A 17,980-nucleotide genomic window follows, 5' to 3' on the forward strand; every position below is an offset into this window, starting at 1 on the left:
ACCTCATCTGTGCTCGGTGCAGTGTGCTTTATTAATGCACCACACCACACTGCATTCTCCTAAAAGGATTAGGCAGGAGACAGGTGATCACTCGGGCAACATGTTTTGAAGACAAGAGAGCAAGCTTTGAAACACTGAGGCTGTCAGGAGGGAAGGAGCACTGGTGAATTATGGGCAATTAGTGTCTCTCGTGCGTGCGTGCGTGCGTGTGTGTGTGTGTGTGTGTGTGTGCATGAGAGAGAGAGAGATCAGAGCAAACTTTGAAACACTTGAACTGAGACTGGGTTGTGAGGAAAGGTGGCACTGGTGAATTATGGGCAATTAGTGCCCCATTTGTGGGTGTACATGAGAGAATGTAAGGCACGCAACAGGTTTTGCAGACGGAGAGCATACTTGGAAACTCTGAACTTATGGTGAGAGAAAGTAGCACTGGTGGATTATGGGTAACCACATGTGTGTGCGTGCATGGGAGAGTAACCAACAGACAAGCAGACATTCACACCCCCTCTGGGGCCTGTGTGTAAACAAGTTAATGTCTCCAGACTTGTCCCATTTTTGGAGGTTTGATCCATGTCGTTCTCACGTCTCCTGTCCATGCTGCCCCAAACGCAAAACAGGCTGGGGCTGCCAATCTGGGAAAGGTCACGCTGCCATAAAAAAGACTTTGGATAGGGGGCACTGCCGTGCAGAGACTGAGCCTAGTGCTGGGAGCCAAGCAGCAGGAGGACATCCCCAGGGGCTCCCCACAGGCAGCTGTGACAGATACATAAGGAGAAGAGCCCGAATCACCTCCCACTCACAGCTCACCTAACAAGAGCACGACCGGCGCCACCCAAACCAGGCACGTGCAGGTAGGTGGGGAGCTTGTCAAACCCTGTGTTGCAAGATACACACCCCTTCCCACACTTCCTCCTCATCAGATATCTGCAGGCTGTCATGCCAGCTTCCAGCTGTCACACAGCGGGGACAGCCACCTCTATCAGGGTACTGCATAGTGGTCCCCCCTTAACCTCAGTTTCGTTTTCTGCGGTCCGAAAATATTAAATGGAAAATTCCAGAAACAACTGCTAAGTTTTAAATTGTGTACTGTCCTGAAAGACTTCACACGGCCGTTCTGCCCGGGACTTGAACCACCCCTTCGTCTAGCATGTCCATGCTGTATATGCTCCCTGCCCATTAGTCACTCAGTAGCAGTCTCGGTTATCAAATCTACTGTCGTCCAATCGCAGTGCTTCTGTTCAAGTCACCCCCCACCTTTTTTATGAATTTGTTATACTTATTCATTTTAATTATAACTGCTGTTAAATTCTTACTGTGCCTAATTTATAAATTAAACTTGATCATAGGTATGCATGCATAGGAAAAACACAGTACATATAGGGTTTCGGGGGGGGGGGGGGGGGACCATCACCAATAACATATTGCTGTTGTGTAATATGATGGCAATATAATATATTATTAAGATAAAAAGAGCCTATTACGCAAGCACACCCTCAAACGTGCCATAGGACCAGATCATTAAAAAAGTGAGCCAAAATCATTCTTTTCTAATGATCTAATTACAAACAAATGAGTTCCACTCTGACCGGCTGTAATGTTTTTAATACGTTTTTAACATGGACAGCTGCATGCCCGGTCGTACCAACCCACACACGGCGAATACAAGCAGTAGACGTCACACTGCGAGGAAGTGTTTATTTACAGCCTGTTCCTGCCAAACTTACTGAGCTGACAAAAAAATAGAAAAAGGAACCGTACCATCAGCTTATTGCATGGCTGTAAAATCTACTATCCTCAGCCTCACAACGAAGATAGTCACACCAAAAAAGCATGATGCAGGCACAGTAAACAGGCTGTAATTCTAAATATATTTTTAACATTGTCAATTCTGTTGCAGTCTCCACGCAACTAGACTGCCTCACAGACCCTGTGCCTCCACATAATAAAATGGATTTCATTTCATGGCCAGTTTGAACTTGTCCGCGGAGATCACATCTGCTCAAGAGAAAGGAAGAACGAAAACCCTGCTAAGCACACGTGACTGGGGCAAGTTAACCTCAACATCTCTGAACACTAAAGCCTGGTTCCTACTTACTGCAAAGGCGGGCATGCCACAGTGCGCATGCTGAAATGTCTTTTCTGACTATTTTGCAACCATTCCCCAGGCCAATGAAAGATTGATGGGTGTTTGCATCCCTGAATAGCATTGATTCAGTTTCCAAGTGATTCGCGCCCATCCTCAGTGACAAAAATTATGTTCCTACCACCATCCACAGTAAATATGACCTGGCCTTTAAGGAGTAAAAGAGTATGTTTCTGTACAAGAGCAGGACAGGGCAGCTAGACCTTCAGCATTTCAGACCACCTGTCCTGTGCCTTAAAGGTGATTCGCCTGCTTCCCTGTTCGCAATTGAATGTACACTAAATGATCATAAAATTTTTATAGAGTTTTTCAATCCTCCCTCTCTGATCCTCCTCAGTCAGACAAAACAGGGGCTTTTTCCCCACCTTCTGGACGCACAGACTATGTCCACACTTTTCTGAAAGGAATCCTCACTGTGACTAAATGGTTGAAATAATTACACAGGGCCCATCACACCACTTATCCAGATCAGGGATAACAAATTCAGAGTTACGCCTACTCTTCTACAGGGGATGGTTAACCAGAGAAACTAAGTCAGGCTTAATGCTAGGAAGGGGAAGGAGTGAATTCTCTTTGAAAAGATAAGTTTCTGATGCAAATGTCTTCAGGTCAGACATGAACATTTCTATTGAACCTTAGCAGAAACACAAACAACAAAACAAAACATCAACATTCACTGAATGTGACCTTTAAACAACGAATCAAATGCAGTTTTTAAAGCTCCTGACCATTCCTGTTTACTCATAAAAATTTAACCCTCGTCTCCTGATGCTGTTCTTACTTTATCTGACTCGCCATGTTTTCACCATATATGTTTTCACTATAAATCAGGAAGTACACTTAATGAAAGGAAGCTGAACTGAATCAATCTTTTCTTTAAAAAACATCCACTGACATTTGCCGTCTGATGACTCTCCAGTACAGCACATACAGTACAGCTCCAGTATAAAGCACATATTTCAGTTCCAGTTAATAGAGCTGCAACTGCTAATTCTAGAGCTGCTCCTGCTACTAGAACGGCTCGAGCCCCCTGGTGTTCCCAGCCTTACCGTAGGCAGTCATGGTGCCCACGTAGGGCCCATCCATCACGTCACGGTTCTCCTCAGCCAGTGCCTTGACGTAGCGCTTGCTGAGCTCCAGGATCTGCTGGCGCAGGGCAGCACTGTTCTCGTGCTGCGAGCGCTGCTGGATGGTGAAGTGCAACAGCATCATGCCCCAGATGAAGCCGAAGCTGACCAGGAAGAAGCCCAGCTTCTGGGAGGACAGCTTCCACAGGTAAACGGAGCCCATGGTGGCCAGGTGGGAGGAGGAAGGGGAGTAAATGAGAGAGAAAGACAGAGAGAGGGAGACAGAGAGAGCAAGGAGGATTGTGCTCAGGCAGTAAGCCGGGCCATGGCGCCGAGCTGTCTGTCACGCTTATCCGGGTACGTTCTGCCGTCTCTCTCACGAGCCCATCACGGGGCTCTCATCTGGGCCGGGGCATGGTGGCGAGGTTGCCTATGGGGAATAGAGGCACGGATCAGAACGATGCAGGCCTGACATGCTGATCCTGAGAGGTTTCAACCAGCTCCTGTGTTTGCATCTTGCGCGGTTATGAAATCTATATTGTATCAGTGCCTGCATCACAAACCAGAAGATTTCTCCTCAGCTGCTACAAAGACTTTCAAATTAGGCAAGTTCAAACAAGTGCACTATTATTCCACTATACAAAATAATGTAACTTTGAAAAGGTGATCAAAAGAAAAAAAAAACACCCTAGTTATGAGCGATTATGGAATTCCTGAGGCCACTGGAGAGCCTCCAAAAGACAGTCACACTGCCGTACTTCATTGTGCCCCACTGGAGCCCGAAGCAGTAAGTATGCATTGGAGGGGGGAAGAATCACCATAAGCCTTCGATTGCTGCCTGGACTCATTCCAACAAAGAAGAGACAGTCAATTCAGTTTTCATATAGCATCACTCCCACCCCACTCAAAGCACAGAAATCGAAATGAGATCAAACTGGGTAGAAACAAACACGGAAAATCACCTGAGGCATCGCAGCGATGACAGACTGATGGGAGGACACGAGATGACGACATGAAAGCAAAGCAAAAGACACGAAAGTTCTGACAAATCTCTTGCAAACAGGAAGTCTATCACGATGCATATGAGTGGCAGTGTGCGATGGCCGCCCAGCTCAGGATCGTTACCAAAAGGCACTTTAAGGGAGGCCTAGTTATGGCAATGTACCTTTGACCAAACACGCTGAAAACCTGTTCTGAGTGCTGCAATGGCCTTAACTAGTTGGGGGCATGGACTGATTACAGCCACACCGATCCTCAAGGGGACTCACGGGACGTGGCTCAGGCAGGCTTTTGTCTGGCTGCAGACGCCAGACAGCACGTTTTGTAACACGATCCAGGAAAAACATGGACATTGAAAATCACACATGCCGGAAGGAGGAAAAACAGGAAATACACTACAGGCCAGAAGTTTGGGCTACCCTTCGATTTTTTATTTTTTTTAATAAACAATACACTGCTTTTTCAAACTTGCACTGCAAGAAAATATTAGAAATACTTAATGTGTTACTACAAGCTATAAAATACTGAAACCCGTTTTAAGTATTTCTAATATTTCCTTGTAGTAAATGTTTGACAATGCAGTGTATCATTTATTTTTTTTTTTAAATCCAAGGTTGGGCCCAAACTTCTGGCCTGTAGTGTACCTACAGGAGAGGGAGGGGGTGGGGACTGCTAATCACCCTCCCCCCCAAATCTCTGTGTAACAGTCACATTGTCACCTGACCAGAGGCCTACAAAGTCTGAACGACCTCTGGTGGCAGGAGGTAAGGCCACAGGACGTTGGACACGGCTCTTGTTTCCACAAGTCTGAGTCATTTGTGCTGCCTTCGGAGGGTCGAGGTCACAGGGGCAAGGTTACAGGGATGCAGCAGCTGTAGAGGCGGGAGGGGCAGATAAGCCTGCCTGTACCACTCAACACCCAAACTAGCCTCCTTTTCCACACTTATCAGCAAGTGGGGGAAGGTTCAAGAGCACTGCCATAGAGCTCCTGAGGAAGCAACAGACAGGAAACTGCAGGGACAGAGCCGCCCAACGGCTATTAAATGCTAAAATACACAGAAACGAACTGTGCTGAAAGATTGCATCTGCTTGTTTGTTTAAGCCGACTGTGATGTGAACATCCCCCCAAAGTGACTTACAGGCTTAATGTTTTAACCCACTTAATGAACTCAAGGGTAACTATCTACTACAGATTAACATGCTACTGACCTACTTCCTTGTTTGTATAGATCCTCCACCCATTGGCACTTAGGACTATGCTATGAGAATAACACCCCCCACACACATTCAGAAAGAGGAACAACAAACCCAGACATGTAGACATTGATGCGTATTCCACACTCAGATGAAGAAAGCGGGATGCTGATTCATAACTGCTACTCACTTTGCTCTCCATCCACAATGACAAAAAATAAAAATCCATTTTCCTGTCTAGTGCATCCACAGCACACAATGGTGGTACAGTGGTACCTTGGTTTACAAGCATAATTCGTTCCGGAAACATGCTTGTAATCCAAAGCACTCGTATATCAAAGCGAATTTTCCTATTAGAAATAATGGAAACTCATATGATCCATTCCACAACTCAAAAATATTCATATAAAAATTATTAATACAAAATATAAAGTAAAAATACATAAAACAAATTAACCTGCGCTTTACCTTTGAAAAGGATTGTGGATGGTGTGAGGGAGACGAGAGAGGAGAAGAAGAGGGTTATTTTGTAGGACGACTTTCACTATAATTAACGGAATCACTGCTATCTGTTGGCTCACTGGAATCTTTTTCTGTTTGTGCGACATTAACATGGAACCCATCCGATGACAGCCTCTTTTGCCTCCTTTTCGATTTTGCAAAAATGTAAACAGATTCATCGCTCGCACTGCTACGCCCTTATTCAGGTGGTGCTTTTCTACTAAATTTTCACTATGCGAGTGAGGCATGCCGACTGAGACCGAGCATGGGAGACGATTACCCACAATTCTGCAGCGTGAGAAAGTGAATAACCATTGGTTCAGTTGTGATGACGTGCGCTCGGCATCAAAACAAGAAGCGCACGCACGTAAAAACAAGAAAAACAAGGAGCGCATGTGTGCCATATGATTTTTGATGATACTTGGCGCTCGTAAACCAGGACTTGCTCGGTTTCAAAGTCAAAATTAATTAAAAATCTTTGCTCGTCTTGCGGAACACTCGTAAACCGCGTTACTCGTAATCCGAGGTTCCACTGTATTGGCTAACACTTAACACAGCTTACATTTAAAACTATCTCAGAAATACCGAGTGTGTATGTGTCCTTGTTTTATGACCTGTGTGCGTGTGTGTATACTCAGTGTTTCTCCTACCATTATATTAGGGGGCACCCCTCCCCCTCCAACAGCACCTCCTGTCCCACCTTGAAGGTCAATCAATGTAATTTTATTTAATTTTCTATATAGCGCCAGATCACAACAGAAGTCATTTAAGGTTTTCTTTCCTATAGAACAGGTCTATACATTGTCCTTTTATTAAACAAACTAAATAGCTTTATGTTATTTATGTTATTTACACAACAGCTTGTTATTTTTGTCTCTGCACGGTCGCGCATTTACAATTCTCCTCTGCTCTCTGTATCGCGCATGCCAGAGTTCCGCCCCGATGCGCACCCACAGACACGTGCGCGCACACACACACAGGTGAGCACACTCCCACCAGCGGAGCGCGCATCGGAAAATATGTCGCATCAACCACCTGTAAAGCAGACAGAAATATCTGCATTTTTTTGACTGCCGTCATTAAAAGAAAACACATGAACACCATGAATCCTGTCGGTGTCCATCTGCCCCCCCAAGCAGTAAACCTATGGGAAACACTGATACTGTTAGTAAAATTATTCCCAGTGGACTGATGAACTTTAAGAATGACACAATATTATTAGTATACACATGTATACAATTAGTAGGGCTCTACAGTGCATATATGCGAGTAAAAAGTCGGTGTGCGAACATGTAAAAAAGTTTAGGTGCACTGGTTTTAGTGCTTAAAAAACAGAACTGACTGTGCACCCAAATTTTTGTCTGTGCTCCTAAGTTTTTTAACTTAGGAGCACAAGTGCTCCTTGAAAAAGAAAAAGTTAGCGTAGAGCCCTGTTTAATGGACACCATTATTCAGAAGCATGACTTCAATGGGGGTGGCAGGGAGACACTCTCTGCGTGACATGAAGTGAAAAATGGCTGTTTTAAAGTCACACTACTAATGCATGTTAGCACAGTAGAAGCGAGGCAGGCCAATCAGTGTATCACCTAAAGGGAAGTCGTGGCCCTAGCAAGACAATCAAGTCCTGCAACACCAACTGGAATTAACTACAAACCCTCTGCCTACTTTTCCCGAGGGAGAAAAAAACTACATACAGCTGCACAAAAGCCTTGATTAAAAGTCAGTGCGTGGCTCAGTGGGTTAGGACAGTGGGCCTATGATTGCAAGATTGCCGGTTCAAATCCCAGAGTCAGCAAATGATTTCACCATTGGGCAAGACCCCTAAACTGCAGTTACCCCAGGGACTAGCTGACCCTTCTTTTTCAATGGTACATTGCTTTGGATAAAAGTATCTGCTAAATAAACAATGCAAATTCAGTCTAGACTGTTCAGACAGGGTCAGACACCCAACCTACACAGCAATATAAAAGTTCTTCTATACACCATAGACCTGAACCATCACCCAGTCTTCTGCTGGCAGGAGGGAACTAAAATGTGCGATACTCCTGTCTTGCTTGTGGCTTTCGCAAAAAGATGTAGCTTCCTCAAAGAAACCCACTGATAGGATGGCACTCTCACGTGATGACGAAGGTCGAATGTACCAAGCAAGTGGGGAGGGGGGCGAGCGGAGGCACAGAAAATCTGCGTAAATGAAAACACCATCGATGCAGAAAGAGAAATTCTGAAATGAGGTAGATAGAAACCATGTGGGTGCTGCTGGCTATAGTGGCTGTACTGTGACAGGCAGAGGAGCTCCCTGGTGACTGGCTGTGTGGCATGGGACCATAGACAGCCAGCTGGCACGAGGAACACCGCGACCGCAGGACTTCTCTAGAAAAACCATAGCGACATCCTTACCCAAAAGCAACTGTTCCACCCTGATAAACATCTTATAAGGCCTGCCAGGGCATGACAAAATTTCAAAAACACCTGCCTGTTTATATCTTAGAAAAACAGAAGAAAAAAAACCTTAGCAGTGCTGTGTTGATTTAAAGAATGACACATACAACCAGTGTGAAACTTCCAAAGAGCCCTCCTGAGAATGCAGGGGACAAACAAGCTAAAGAGTCAGAAAGAGTTACAAACAGTGTGGCCTAAAATGGGACCTTTTACAGAGGTTTGTTAGGAGGCAAGTGTAGTGCATGGAAACACATACACGTATTCATATCTTTATGGAGACACTCCATTTATTTCTATGGGCATAACCTAATCGCAACTATCACAACTTTAACCTGTACCCAGCTCTAACCTTAACCATAAGTAACCAAACAAAATGCAAGGCTTTTGGCATTTTTAGTTTTTGATTACAGTCACAGATTTTTATAAAACTGTGCCCTGTACTACGTAGCGGGGTTACTGGCTTATCAGGGTAACTTGTTGGATTTAGGGTACCACAGTTTAAATGGACTTCATATTCGTTCACTTACATTTCGGCCAAACCACCTTAAATCGGACAAGTTACCCCAATAAGCCAGTAACCCCGCTTCGTAGTACAGGCGACTGATGTTTCCTCATGGGGACCAAAAAATGTCCCTACAAGTTAAGAAGTTACAGGTTTTTAAATCACATTGTTTGGAAATTTGGTCCCCACAATGTAATAATCACAAAAATGCCTGCACACACACGCGCATACACACATGCGCCTGCACACAATGTCGAGGGAATCAGGCTCGGTGTCCAACCAGCTGAAACGTGCAGCCACTTCCCTGGCGCTGCAGACTGCTCTGACAGACAGCGCTGCACAACAGATGGCAATGAGAAACTGGTCAAGAAGATTGACAGATGCTGGATAAAACAGCTGATACACCTGAATCATGATTTGGATGAATATAGAATTAGAAAAATTAGGTCGTCAGGTAATTGAATCCCAGCAGGCAGAAAAAGGAGGTTCCAGAAAAAATTAGCACTGCTATGTCCACGATTAAAAATAACAGGTTTCTTATGGCTTATCATGCATGGGTTACTGGACCTAACTAGGCTAACCAGCACTCAGTCAAGAGAAAAATAGCGAACATGCAGGGGGAATGGGGCATATAGCCCTCCACTTCCTGTGACACCATCACCTTCGAAAATGGGTCAGAGCTGCCTTTTATAGGACCTGTTCTTCCTCCAGCATAAAGCCAGCCATGATAGGTTGCAGATTTAGATTGTCTTTTTCTTTCAATTTAGTGCCCCTTCTCTAGAGCAAGATTACAGAACACTGATTTCCATCATGGAGACTCAAACAGAGCTGCCAACATTCAACTGCAAAAAAGGACAACAACAGTACAGGTATAACCATAACACTGAGCCTCTAGGTGTTGAAACCATGCAAAAAATGTCACAGTGAGATGACCAAATGTGGTAACCAGGTCACCTTAATAAAGTCACCCTCTGGCATGTTCATGGCCGAAGTTTTGGACCCATGACAAAAGGAGCATGGCAGTACAAACCCACAATTCATTGTTGTGCATAAATCTGCGACCTGCGAGTTTTAGCTCCTATATGGCTCAGCCAGGGAGGTTACTACACATTGAGGGAGGGAAGAGGTAGCCAATATCTAAAGCTTATGGACACCTGAACCTCACTGAGTTATGGAATGGCCGGACACTCTGGTTGGTGGTTTTTCAAGATCACACGCCCAGCCCACTGATGGGGATTTGATGATGGCCCCCAAGCAGTGATCATTTCCCCCAGCAAACCTTTACTGACAGAGATTGGTGGATTTTAAAGCTTCAAGTTGCGCATATTGAAGCCTTTCCTGTAATATTATACACATTCACCACCACAAGCATCCTGATTGGGAGCATCGCCCCCTGGTTTGGGAGCCGCACCAAGCAGGACAGTACAGCCCTGTGCAGGGTGGTGCATTAGCTTGAATGCTGAATCGGGTGTAGTGCTCTCCCTTACCTGCAAGCCACCCACAGGAAGCAGTGCAAGGACAACATGCAAAAAATGATCTGACACACTCCAACAATAGCCTCTTTTCACTGCTGCAGTCAGATAGGCGCTACTGCAGCCTGGATTCTAAAACCAAGAGACTGAAAACAAGCTTCTACCCTTCAGGCTGTCTGTATACTGAACGGGGACTGCTATAGTTGAAACGGCACTTACCGAATGGGGACTCCTATAGCTAACATAAAATAATTTAGAACAAATATTAACTAATCAGATCAACTGACTGACACCTTTCTAATACTTAAATAGGTGAACCCTGGTCTGGGCAGTTGTAATGCATAATGTAATATTATAAAAACTGCTTGCAGGTGTTTCATTTAAAAATTTAACCAAACATTCACACACCAAGAAAAAAGGAGGATGCTTGCTAGAAGTACATGTATCTGTACACTTGTCAGTATGTTTCTCAGTTTCATACCGACCTGCAAGTATGTTACAAGTTCCGTCTGCAATCAACCTGCAGATCAAATGCGGTTTTCCGTCTTTTTCCACCTGCATACAGTCTGCTTACAGCACAAAATGCCATGTTCCAATTCAGTACATGCAGATCAAAGCTTCACAACATTGAATCCGGTCTGAACCCCTAACACCAGCCACCACCAACGCAAGCAAGGCCTGGAATTTTTATGAGGTTAATGTGAGATAATTAAATGTTGAGACCCATGCTTATCAGCCCACAGCGACTGAATCTTTCAGTGCCTTTTTGTTCTTCAGTGTATGACCGGGGGCTACAGGTTCAACCAAGACCATTGATGTAGGGCAGGACAGGTACAAGCAGAAACTCAGAAATCCACTGACTGTGAGGCTCAGGATAACAAAAAAGAACAATCCACTAGCGAATCAGGCCAAATATCTTAAATATTAATATACACCATATTACTCAGCCCTATACTCTAGTGGACTGGAATGCATGATTGCAGAACTATTTTTGGCCAGACAATTTGAGGTACTTCACCTGAAAAAAGGCAGTGGAACAAGGGGAATTAAAGTTCTAGTATCATGTTAGACAAGTCAGGAATGGGGGAGGCCCACTACGCAAGACTGGACAGGTTTAGAACCGAATAGGCTAAGCACAGCAGAACTCTGTCCTCACATTTCAACCATCTAGAGAGGGGAGGAGGTAAAAATAAGTTTTCTTTATCGATATTCCAAGCACACAAAGCCTCCATGTTCTGGATGGAGTCAGGTTTCGAAAACAAGTTAACCAAAGTGCACTATGACCCAGCACAAAGACATATTACACCTCAACGTCATTTATCTACCAAATGCATGCAGAACAACTTTAGAGAATTTACATGCAGAGGAGCACAGAGCACGATTCATCTGGCAGGTGCGGAGTGGTGCCCAGAAAACTACAACTTTTGAGCTTCTGGTATTTACAGAGCTGATAAGGCCCTGGGAGCTCAGGAAAGCCAAACAGAGGCCAGAGGGCAGCTGGAGCAATAAGATTGAGAGTCAAGGATGTAGGCCTGACACACAGTCTGACATAAGCTTTTCTGTCCTTGTCCTGGGTCAGTCTGCCAAACGAGCCTCATTCTGAGTGTGTTGTATTTCAGCAGCTATTTCCTTTGAGAGAAAGGGATCGACCTCTTGCTGGGCCCTTTCAAAACGGTCTGTCCTAGTGCTTGGCGGTATAACCAAAATTTTGTATCACGGTAATTAAAATTGTGGCAGTTTCACAGTATATTACAGTTTTTTTTGCTTTTTTGCCTGTTCACCCTTACTGTGGTGGCAAGTGTTTACATCAATAAAATATGTGTGTTTTTATTAGTCACTATTTAAAAAAAAACACATTTAGCTTGATATTATAACAAACGTGTTATTAGATTATTATAACCTCTTGCTGGGCCCATTCAAAAAGGTCTGTCCTAATGGTGCATTCGATCATCTCTCCGAAGCCGTAAATTCGGAGGTGCGTGACATCACATCTGATCAATCTCCCGTTCGAGCTACACATCTCAGAACAAACATGGTTGCCTCCATGAACATGCTGTTGTGTGTTGTTGCTTTATATTTTAGCAGATTTGGAGTGAGATTGTTTTTTCCAAGAGAGAAACAAACAAGAAACACAAACTAGACAAACCACATTAAAAGCTTTATAATATTTTAGTAGATCCATAGCGATATTCTTTTCTGAAGAGGCAAACAAACAACAGACACTAACAATAATCTGATATTGCATGCTAGGATACCATTTACGGTCATGATATAGTATTCTCTAAATCCACCATGTGCAATTACATTTATAATTATTAATACATTTAACAAATTAAACAATTAAATATTTATAAAATAGAATTACTGTTAACTGTGTAAGCCGCCAAGTTGAAATGATGTCACAGGGGAATCTCGGACAACAAAATTCTGTCCGACATCAACGTCAGAAAGGGGGCGTGTTTCCAACAGGAAGTGACATTTTTCATGACGTTTTTTCATGACGTTCCGACTCAGAGAGAGATAATCGAATGCCGGATAAGTCAACAAGAAATACAGCCTGAGTGACTGAGTGGACGAGCAGGAAGAAGGTGCTCCAGCTTCCAAAAATGAATAAATGAATGCCCACATTGCTGTCCAATGCTACAGGCCCACCAGACAAACCTGCTGCCTGCTGCCTGCTTTCTGTAGCGGGCAGTGAAGTGTCATGGATTCTGGACTATAAAGTCGCTGGTTCAAGTTCCAAATGCGGGAGTCTTGAACAAAATATCGAACCTGAAGTGTGCAAGTAAAATATTTGTTCATATGGATGTCTTTAGCCCATTAAAAGTAAATGCAAAAAAGGAAGAATATTTAAAAAAAAAAAGATGTAGAAAGACAAAGGGGAGGGTTACCAACCACACCAGGTTTCATATTTATCTATTCTCAATATTTGCACAAATTTCCAGTTAGACAAGCTCTGGGGAAACTAGATGGCTGCAACCAGAAACGTCATGCGGGCCACATGGACCTAATCCTATCCCTAATACTAGGTGACAAACATAGACTCTTCGTGGAAAAGTATCATTATTTCATGTAAATACTAGATTTGTATGTGTTATCCGAAAAAAATCTAAGTTCTTAATTCCATATATAAGAGGTGTTTGCCTTTATTATGCATCTCACGATACCAACCTCCACAAGTGGCTGAAACACAAGTTTAGAAAACTTGGACTGACCCAGACCAGGCCATACTCATATAGCCAGCCCACACATCAGCAGCCTGTTTGAATAACAGGGGTTAAATGGCATAAGTTGAATGGAACACGAGTTTTGAATTTAGCCCGCAAAAACGATGAAATACAAAAGGTCTCAACAACCAGCAAAATGAAAAGGCAACATCAATGCATATCCCCACATTTGCATTTACAGATTTAGCTAGCAAATTAAATGTTTTTTAACTTACTAAAATAGCTGGATATTTTACCAGAGTACTGTGCTAAGGGGTACCAAAGCAGAGCAAATCCTGGGACTTGAACTGGCGACCTTCATATTAAGAGTCTTTAATTTCTATGCCAGTCCATTTATCACAAAGAACATACCATCATTACAGCTCTCTGCATCCTCCCCAAGCTTCTAACAAACAGGGCCACAGGGCCTTCTGAAGACCTGACTAGCTGGGCTACTTGAGTCACAGCCCACAATGGACACCTTTCCCAAAATGTCACCTGATCAGAATCAGCACGGGCTTGCCAGATTTGCCCACTACCTGCCTATCCCATGAGCCAGTCCTGCAAGCTTTATAACTGTTTAAACTGTAAGATTTAAACCACACTACAGACTTTACCACTCTAGGTGTATAAATGCCATAAAGTAATTCTGCATATCAAGCCAAAGTCCGACTAACAGAAGAACCTGTAAGGAGTCCCCATCCTGAGTATATTGGATTACCTTCCAATAACATTTCCATATCACTGCTTAGATGTAAGATTACAATATTCTGAAAGGTTTTACTGCAGTCCCTGCAGATTACTGTTTAATGGAAGCTGAAAGCATTATTGACACGAGCCAAGTTATTTTAAGTTATCTTGGGATAATCTGGCCTGCCTTTTCCAAGAACCCAAACACTACTTAAACATCACACAGTCTGAGCAGGTCTTCACAGGAATCTATCTGGGGGTCAGAGCCCTGCCTTTTCTGCCCAGCTTTCTGCTGTGTCCCTTGTGCCCATCTTGGTTTCCCATAGACTGTGCACGTCAGATCAGGGAAATGTGAACACACATAGACAAAGCACACAGCTGATCTCAGGCAGGGGAGGGTGTGCCATCAAAATTAAGTATTGGAAATGAATGCCCAAAGGAACAACTGAATCGGATATTTAGATAATTTAAGAAACATGACTCAATGTTTGTTATTTCTGGCAACTTCTATTGTCTTATGAACACAGGTTATGGCAAATTAACCATTCAAGAATTAATACTTCTGGGTACCCATCATATCGTACTGCATCGCGCATGTGCAATAATCACCAGGGCTTCAGATAACAGGCAAAACATTTGGCCAGGCGCCAGCTTTTCGGTGCTATACGGACGTTAATTTACACCCACATTTGTTAAGCAGATTAGTAGTACAGCTAAAATATTAATGAGGTATTGTCTGATGCCCAAAAGTCAATTTAATAAACAAAGTTTATACAGATTACTAACTTTTGGGTATCACAAAACGCATCTCATTAATATTTAAGCTATACTACTAATCTCCTTACCAAATTATGGGCATAAATAAACGTCCGTATAACACCGAAAAGCTGGCATCCGGCCAAATGCATCTCCTGTCATCTGAAGCCCTGGTGATAATTGCGCATGCGCGATTTAATATCGATATATCACATCACCCAGCCCTACTTATGGCGCATGCCTAACACAGTGGAGTGGTTGAATTAATGAAATTATATAAAGTGATTTAGGATTAAAAGAGAAGCGAGACTGGCTATTATTAATATGATACATAAAATATTTCACTGTCTAGATGATTATTATTGTTTGTTTATAATTCAATAAAGAATTCATCCTCATTTACACAGATGATTATTTCACAGGATCCATTCGGGAAACATAAAAACCTCTCTCAGGGTAATTCCTGAGACTGCAGTATCATCCACAACTGCGGTGCACACTGGCTGCAGTCCAGTCACACATCTCGTTCTTGATGAGACCCTCAGGCACAGCGACAGAAGTGGCAAGGTATCAAACATGCAGCAGAGTGAACACTTTTAGGGAAAATCCCAGGACTTTACAGAGCGCCCCAAATTTCCTTGCGTAGAAGCCATACGAATCACATAGTCGACAATTTATTAGAATAAAGAAAAAAAACATATGTCATTCTTTTCCGTGTCTTGAAGATTTAAAATTCGAAGTACATTGCAACATAGAACTGCATATTGATCCGTACTAAAAGGCTTGTGGCCACTTTTGAAACAAGCGAAGATGTCACTGTGCTGGACAGTTTTGTTTTTTGGATGCATACTTTTTTGGATGCATCTCTCCCAGCATCAAGGGCAAACTCCCTTGATGACATTAAAAGACAATATTTGTTTAACCTTCTAAAACGTTCTGCAACAGCAACTGTATAAGTTAACATACATCCTTAGCCCAGGGCAGAAAGCGCTTAGCCACTACCAACCTGAACCGCTTCCTGACCTTGGACCAGTCTAATTCAGCTGTTGCTACGAACATTGCAAAAATGACATTTCCAACATTTCCAAGGATGAGGAAGGAAGGAAGGAAGAAGCAAGAATATGACAGCAGGATTCAGCAAATGTATGAGGGAATTAAATTTCAATCACATCTCACTCACTCCTGACACCTGACGTGGCTACGTTGCTTATGTGATGGTAGCTTATCTGTGAGTCAGGCACCAAAGGTAAGGTCAATGTAATTTTCAAGCTATAACAGCACATTAATAGAAGTGGGTGGAAGCAAGCCAAAGTACGGTAAAAGACTCGCTATCCCACCAAGCTCTGCCCAGGACATGTCTGCTGAAGCCCTGTTTCAAAACGCTGAGAAACGTCAGCTGCAACTCAGGTCGGAAGCCATGTGCCAAACAAGCCCACCACAAGCCCTCCGTTGTCTCCTGACAGGCTTGCTGATGAACTCCACCATCGTCCAGGCTGAGGAAAAGCACACACTTTGCACTACATTCCTAATCCCCCCAGGATGGCAGCTCAGGCACCTGGACCAGAAACAAGCTCTTCATTCGAGAAGAAAGACCATCTATGCACCTCCAGAACTGGGGTCTACGAGGCCTTGCTTTACTGGGGAGCCATTCAGTCCAAACGGCAACTCAGTCACTACAGCCTAAATAACCGGAACACTTGCTCGATTATGAGCGAGGCTAATTTAGCTCTTTAACATAAACAGTCCAGCTTAAAACTAGAGATGCACCGATCACATATTCAAATCAGTATCGGAACCAATCCAGACCTATTAAACAGATCGGGTATCAGCCATATGTGACCGATCCACGTCCAATACTTATTTGTCTATAAAAAGATAGCTACTATTTCTTGTTAAATCAATTTGTACAATCAGTCACAGGGCAGCTCTTTCCCATTTTTGATATGTCCTTTGCGGCAATCAAGTTGAACGCTAATGCTGCCTCTTGGTTTTTCTGCCACTCAGTGGGTGTGAGCACAGTGACGTCCCCCTGCCATGACGTCACATGCATACCCTTCACAGAACGAGGATCCCAAGAACATCAGATAAGACGGTGACAATCTGGAAGTATTTTATGCTTTTAATAACTACTAGCACAGCGATTTGCAATCTTTGTAAAAACAAAGTTATGAGAGAAGGAAAATCCCACTAAACAATGCACAATTGTGTGAGACAACATGAGTAATATGAGAAAAAAAAAAATTCCATTTGTATTTACTAGCTCTAAAAAATACTAATAATATATAAAGTATAAATATATATTGTACACATTTATTATATTAAAATATTAAAGTAAAAAGAGCTCTTGTATCAGAATATGTATCAGTCTCGGCAGCTTTGTATCGGAATCGGATTGGAACTGAAAAATGTGGATCAGCCCATCCCTACTTAAAACACTGGACTGATCATAGTGATAACCAGAGCAGTGCTCCACAAAGCAGAATTTCTTCATTTTTCAGATAACTTAAGTGAACTGTAAGGATTGTCCAACTGGAAAGTCAATTCTCTCTCTTTCTATTGGACAGTTTTCACATTCGACTTAAGTTATCCAGCTAACTGTAAAATTCTGCTTTGTAGAATACTACATTTTTTATAACAAACATATTTTACAACTGCAAAAGATGGCAGGCCAGATTAATGAGCTGTAATTCCTTTCTCAAAAACACTTTCAATAAAGTATCTAAGATATTAAAATGAATATTGCACTTTTTCTCTCTCTAAATGGGAGGACTGTGTAGCCTTCAGCAAGACCTGAATAAACTCGTGTTTTTAAAAGGTCCAATACTAGTACAGCAATCCATGAACAAAAGAACACCGGCCTTTTTCTCATTCTGAAAGACTTTTAACCACAATATGAAGATTTTTTAGTCAGCCTAAATTTACTCTCAGCCTCTACATCCCTCCCATTGATCTCTTACATCCCTCCCATTGATCAGTGCAGAAATTTGCATGACGACCACACGTTTTGTCTA

General features: G+C 43.0%; 1 protein-coding gene across 1 annotated transcript in view; it reads right to left on the reverse strand.

Annotated features, from left to right (window-relative positions):
* Positions 1-17,980, reverse strand: part of LOC111849468 (alpha-1,6-mannosylglycoprotein 6-beta-N-acetylglucosaminyltransferase A-like) — a 53,077-nt gene that overhangs the window by 32,511 nt on the left and 2,586 nt on the right. The window contains exon 2 of the mRNA XM_023822342.2: positions 3,193-3,640. Within this exon, the coding sequence (XP_023678110.1) occupies positions 3,193-3,433 (241 nt within the window). The 5' untranslated portion in view covers positions 3,434-3,640. The remainder of the gene's footprint in view (positions 1-3,192; positions 3,641-17,980) is intronic.

The sequence above is a fragment of the Paramormyrops kingsleyae genome, chromosome 1, assembly GCF_048594095.1.
Source record: "Paramormyrops kingsleyae isolate MSU_618 chromosome 1, PKINGS_0.4, whole genome shotgun sequence".
Lineage (NCBI taxonomy): Eukaryota > Metazoa > Chordata > Actinopteri > Osteoglossiformes > Mormyridae > Paramormyrops > Paramormyrops kingsleyae.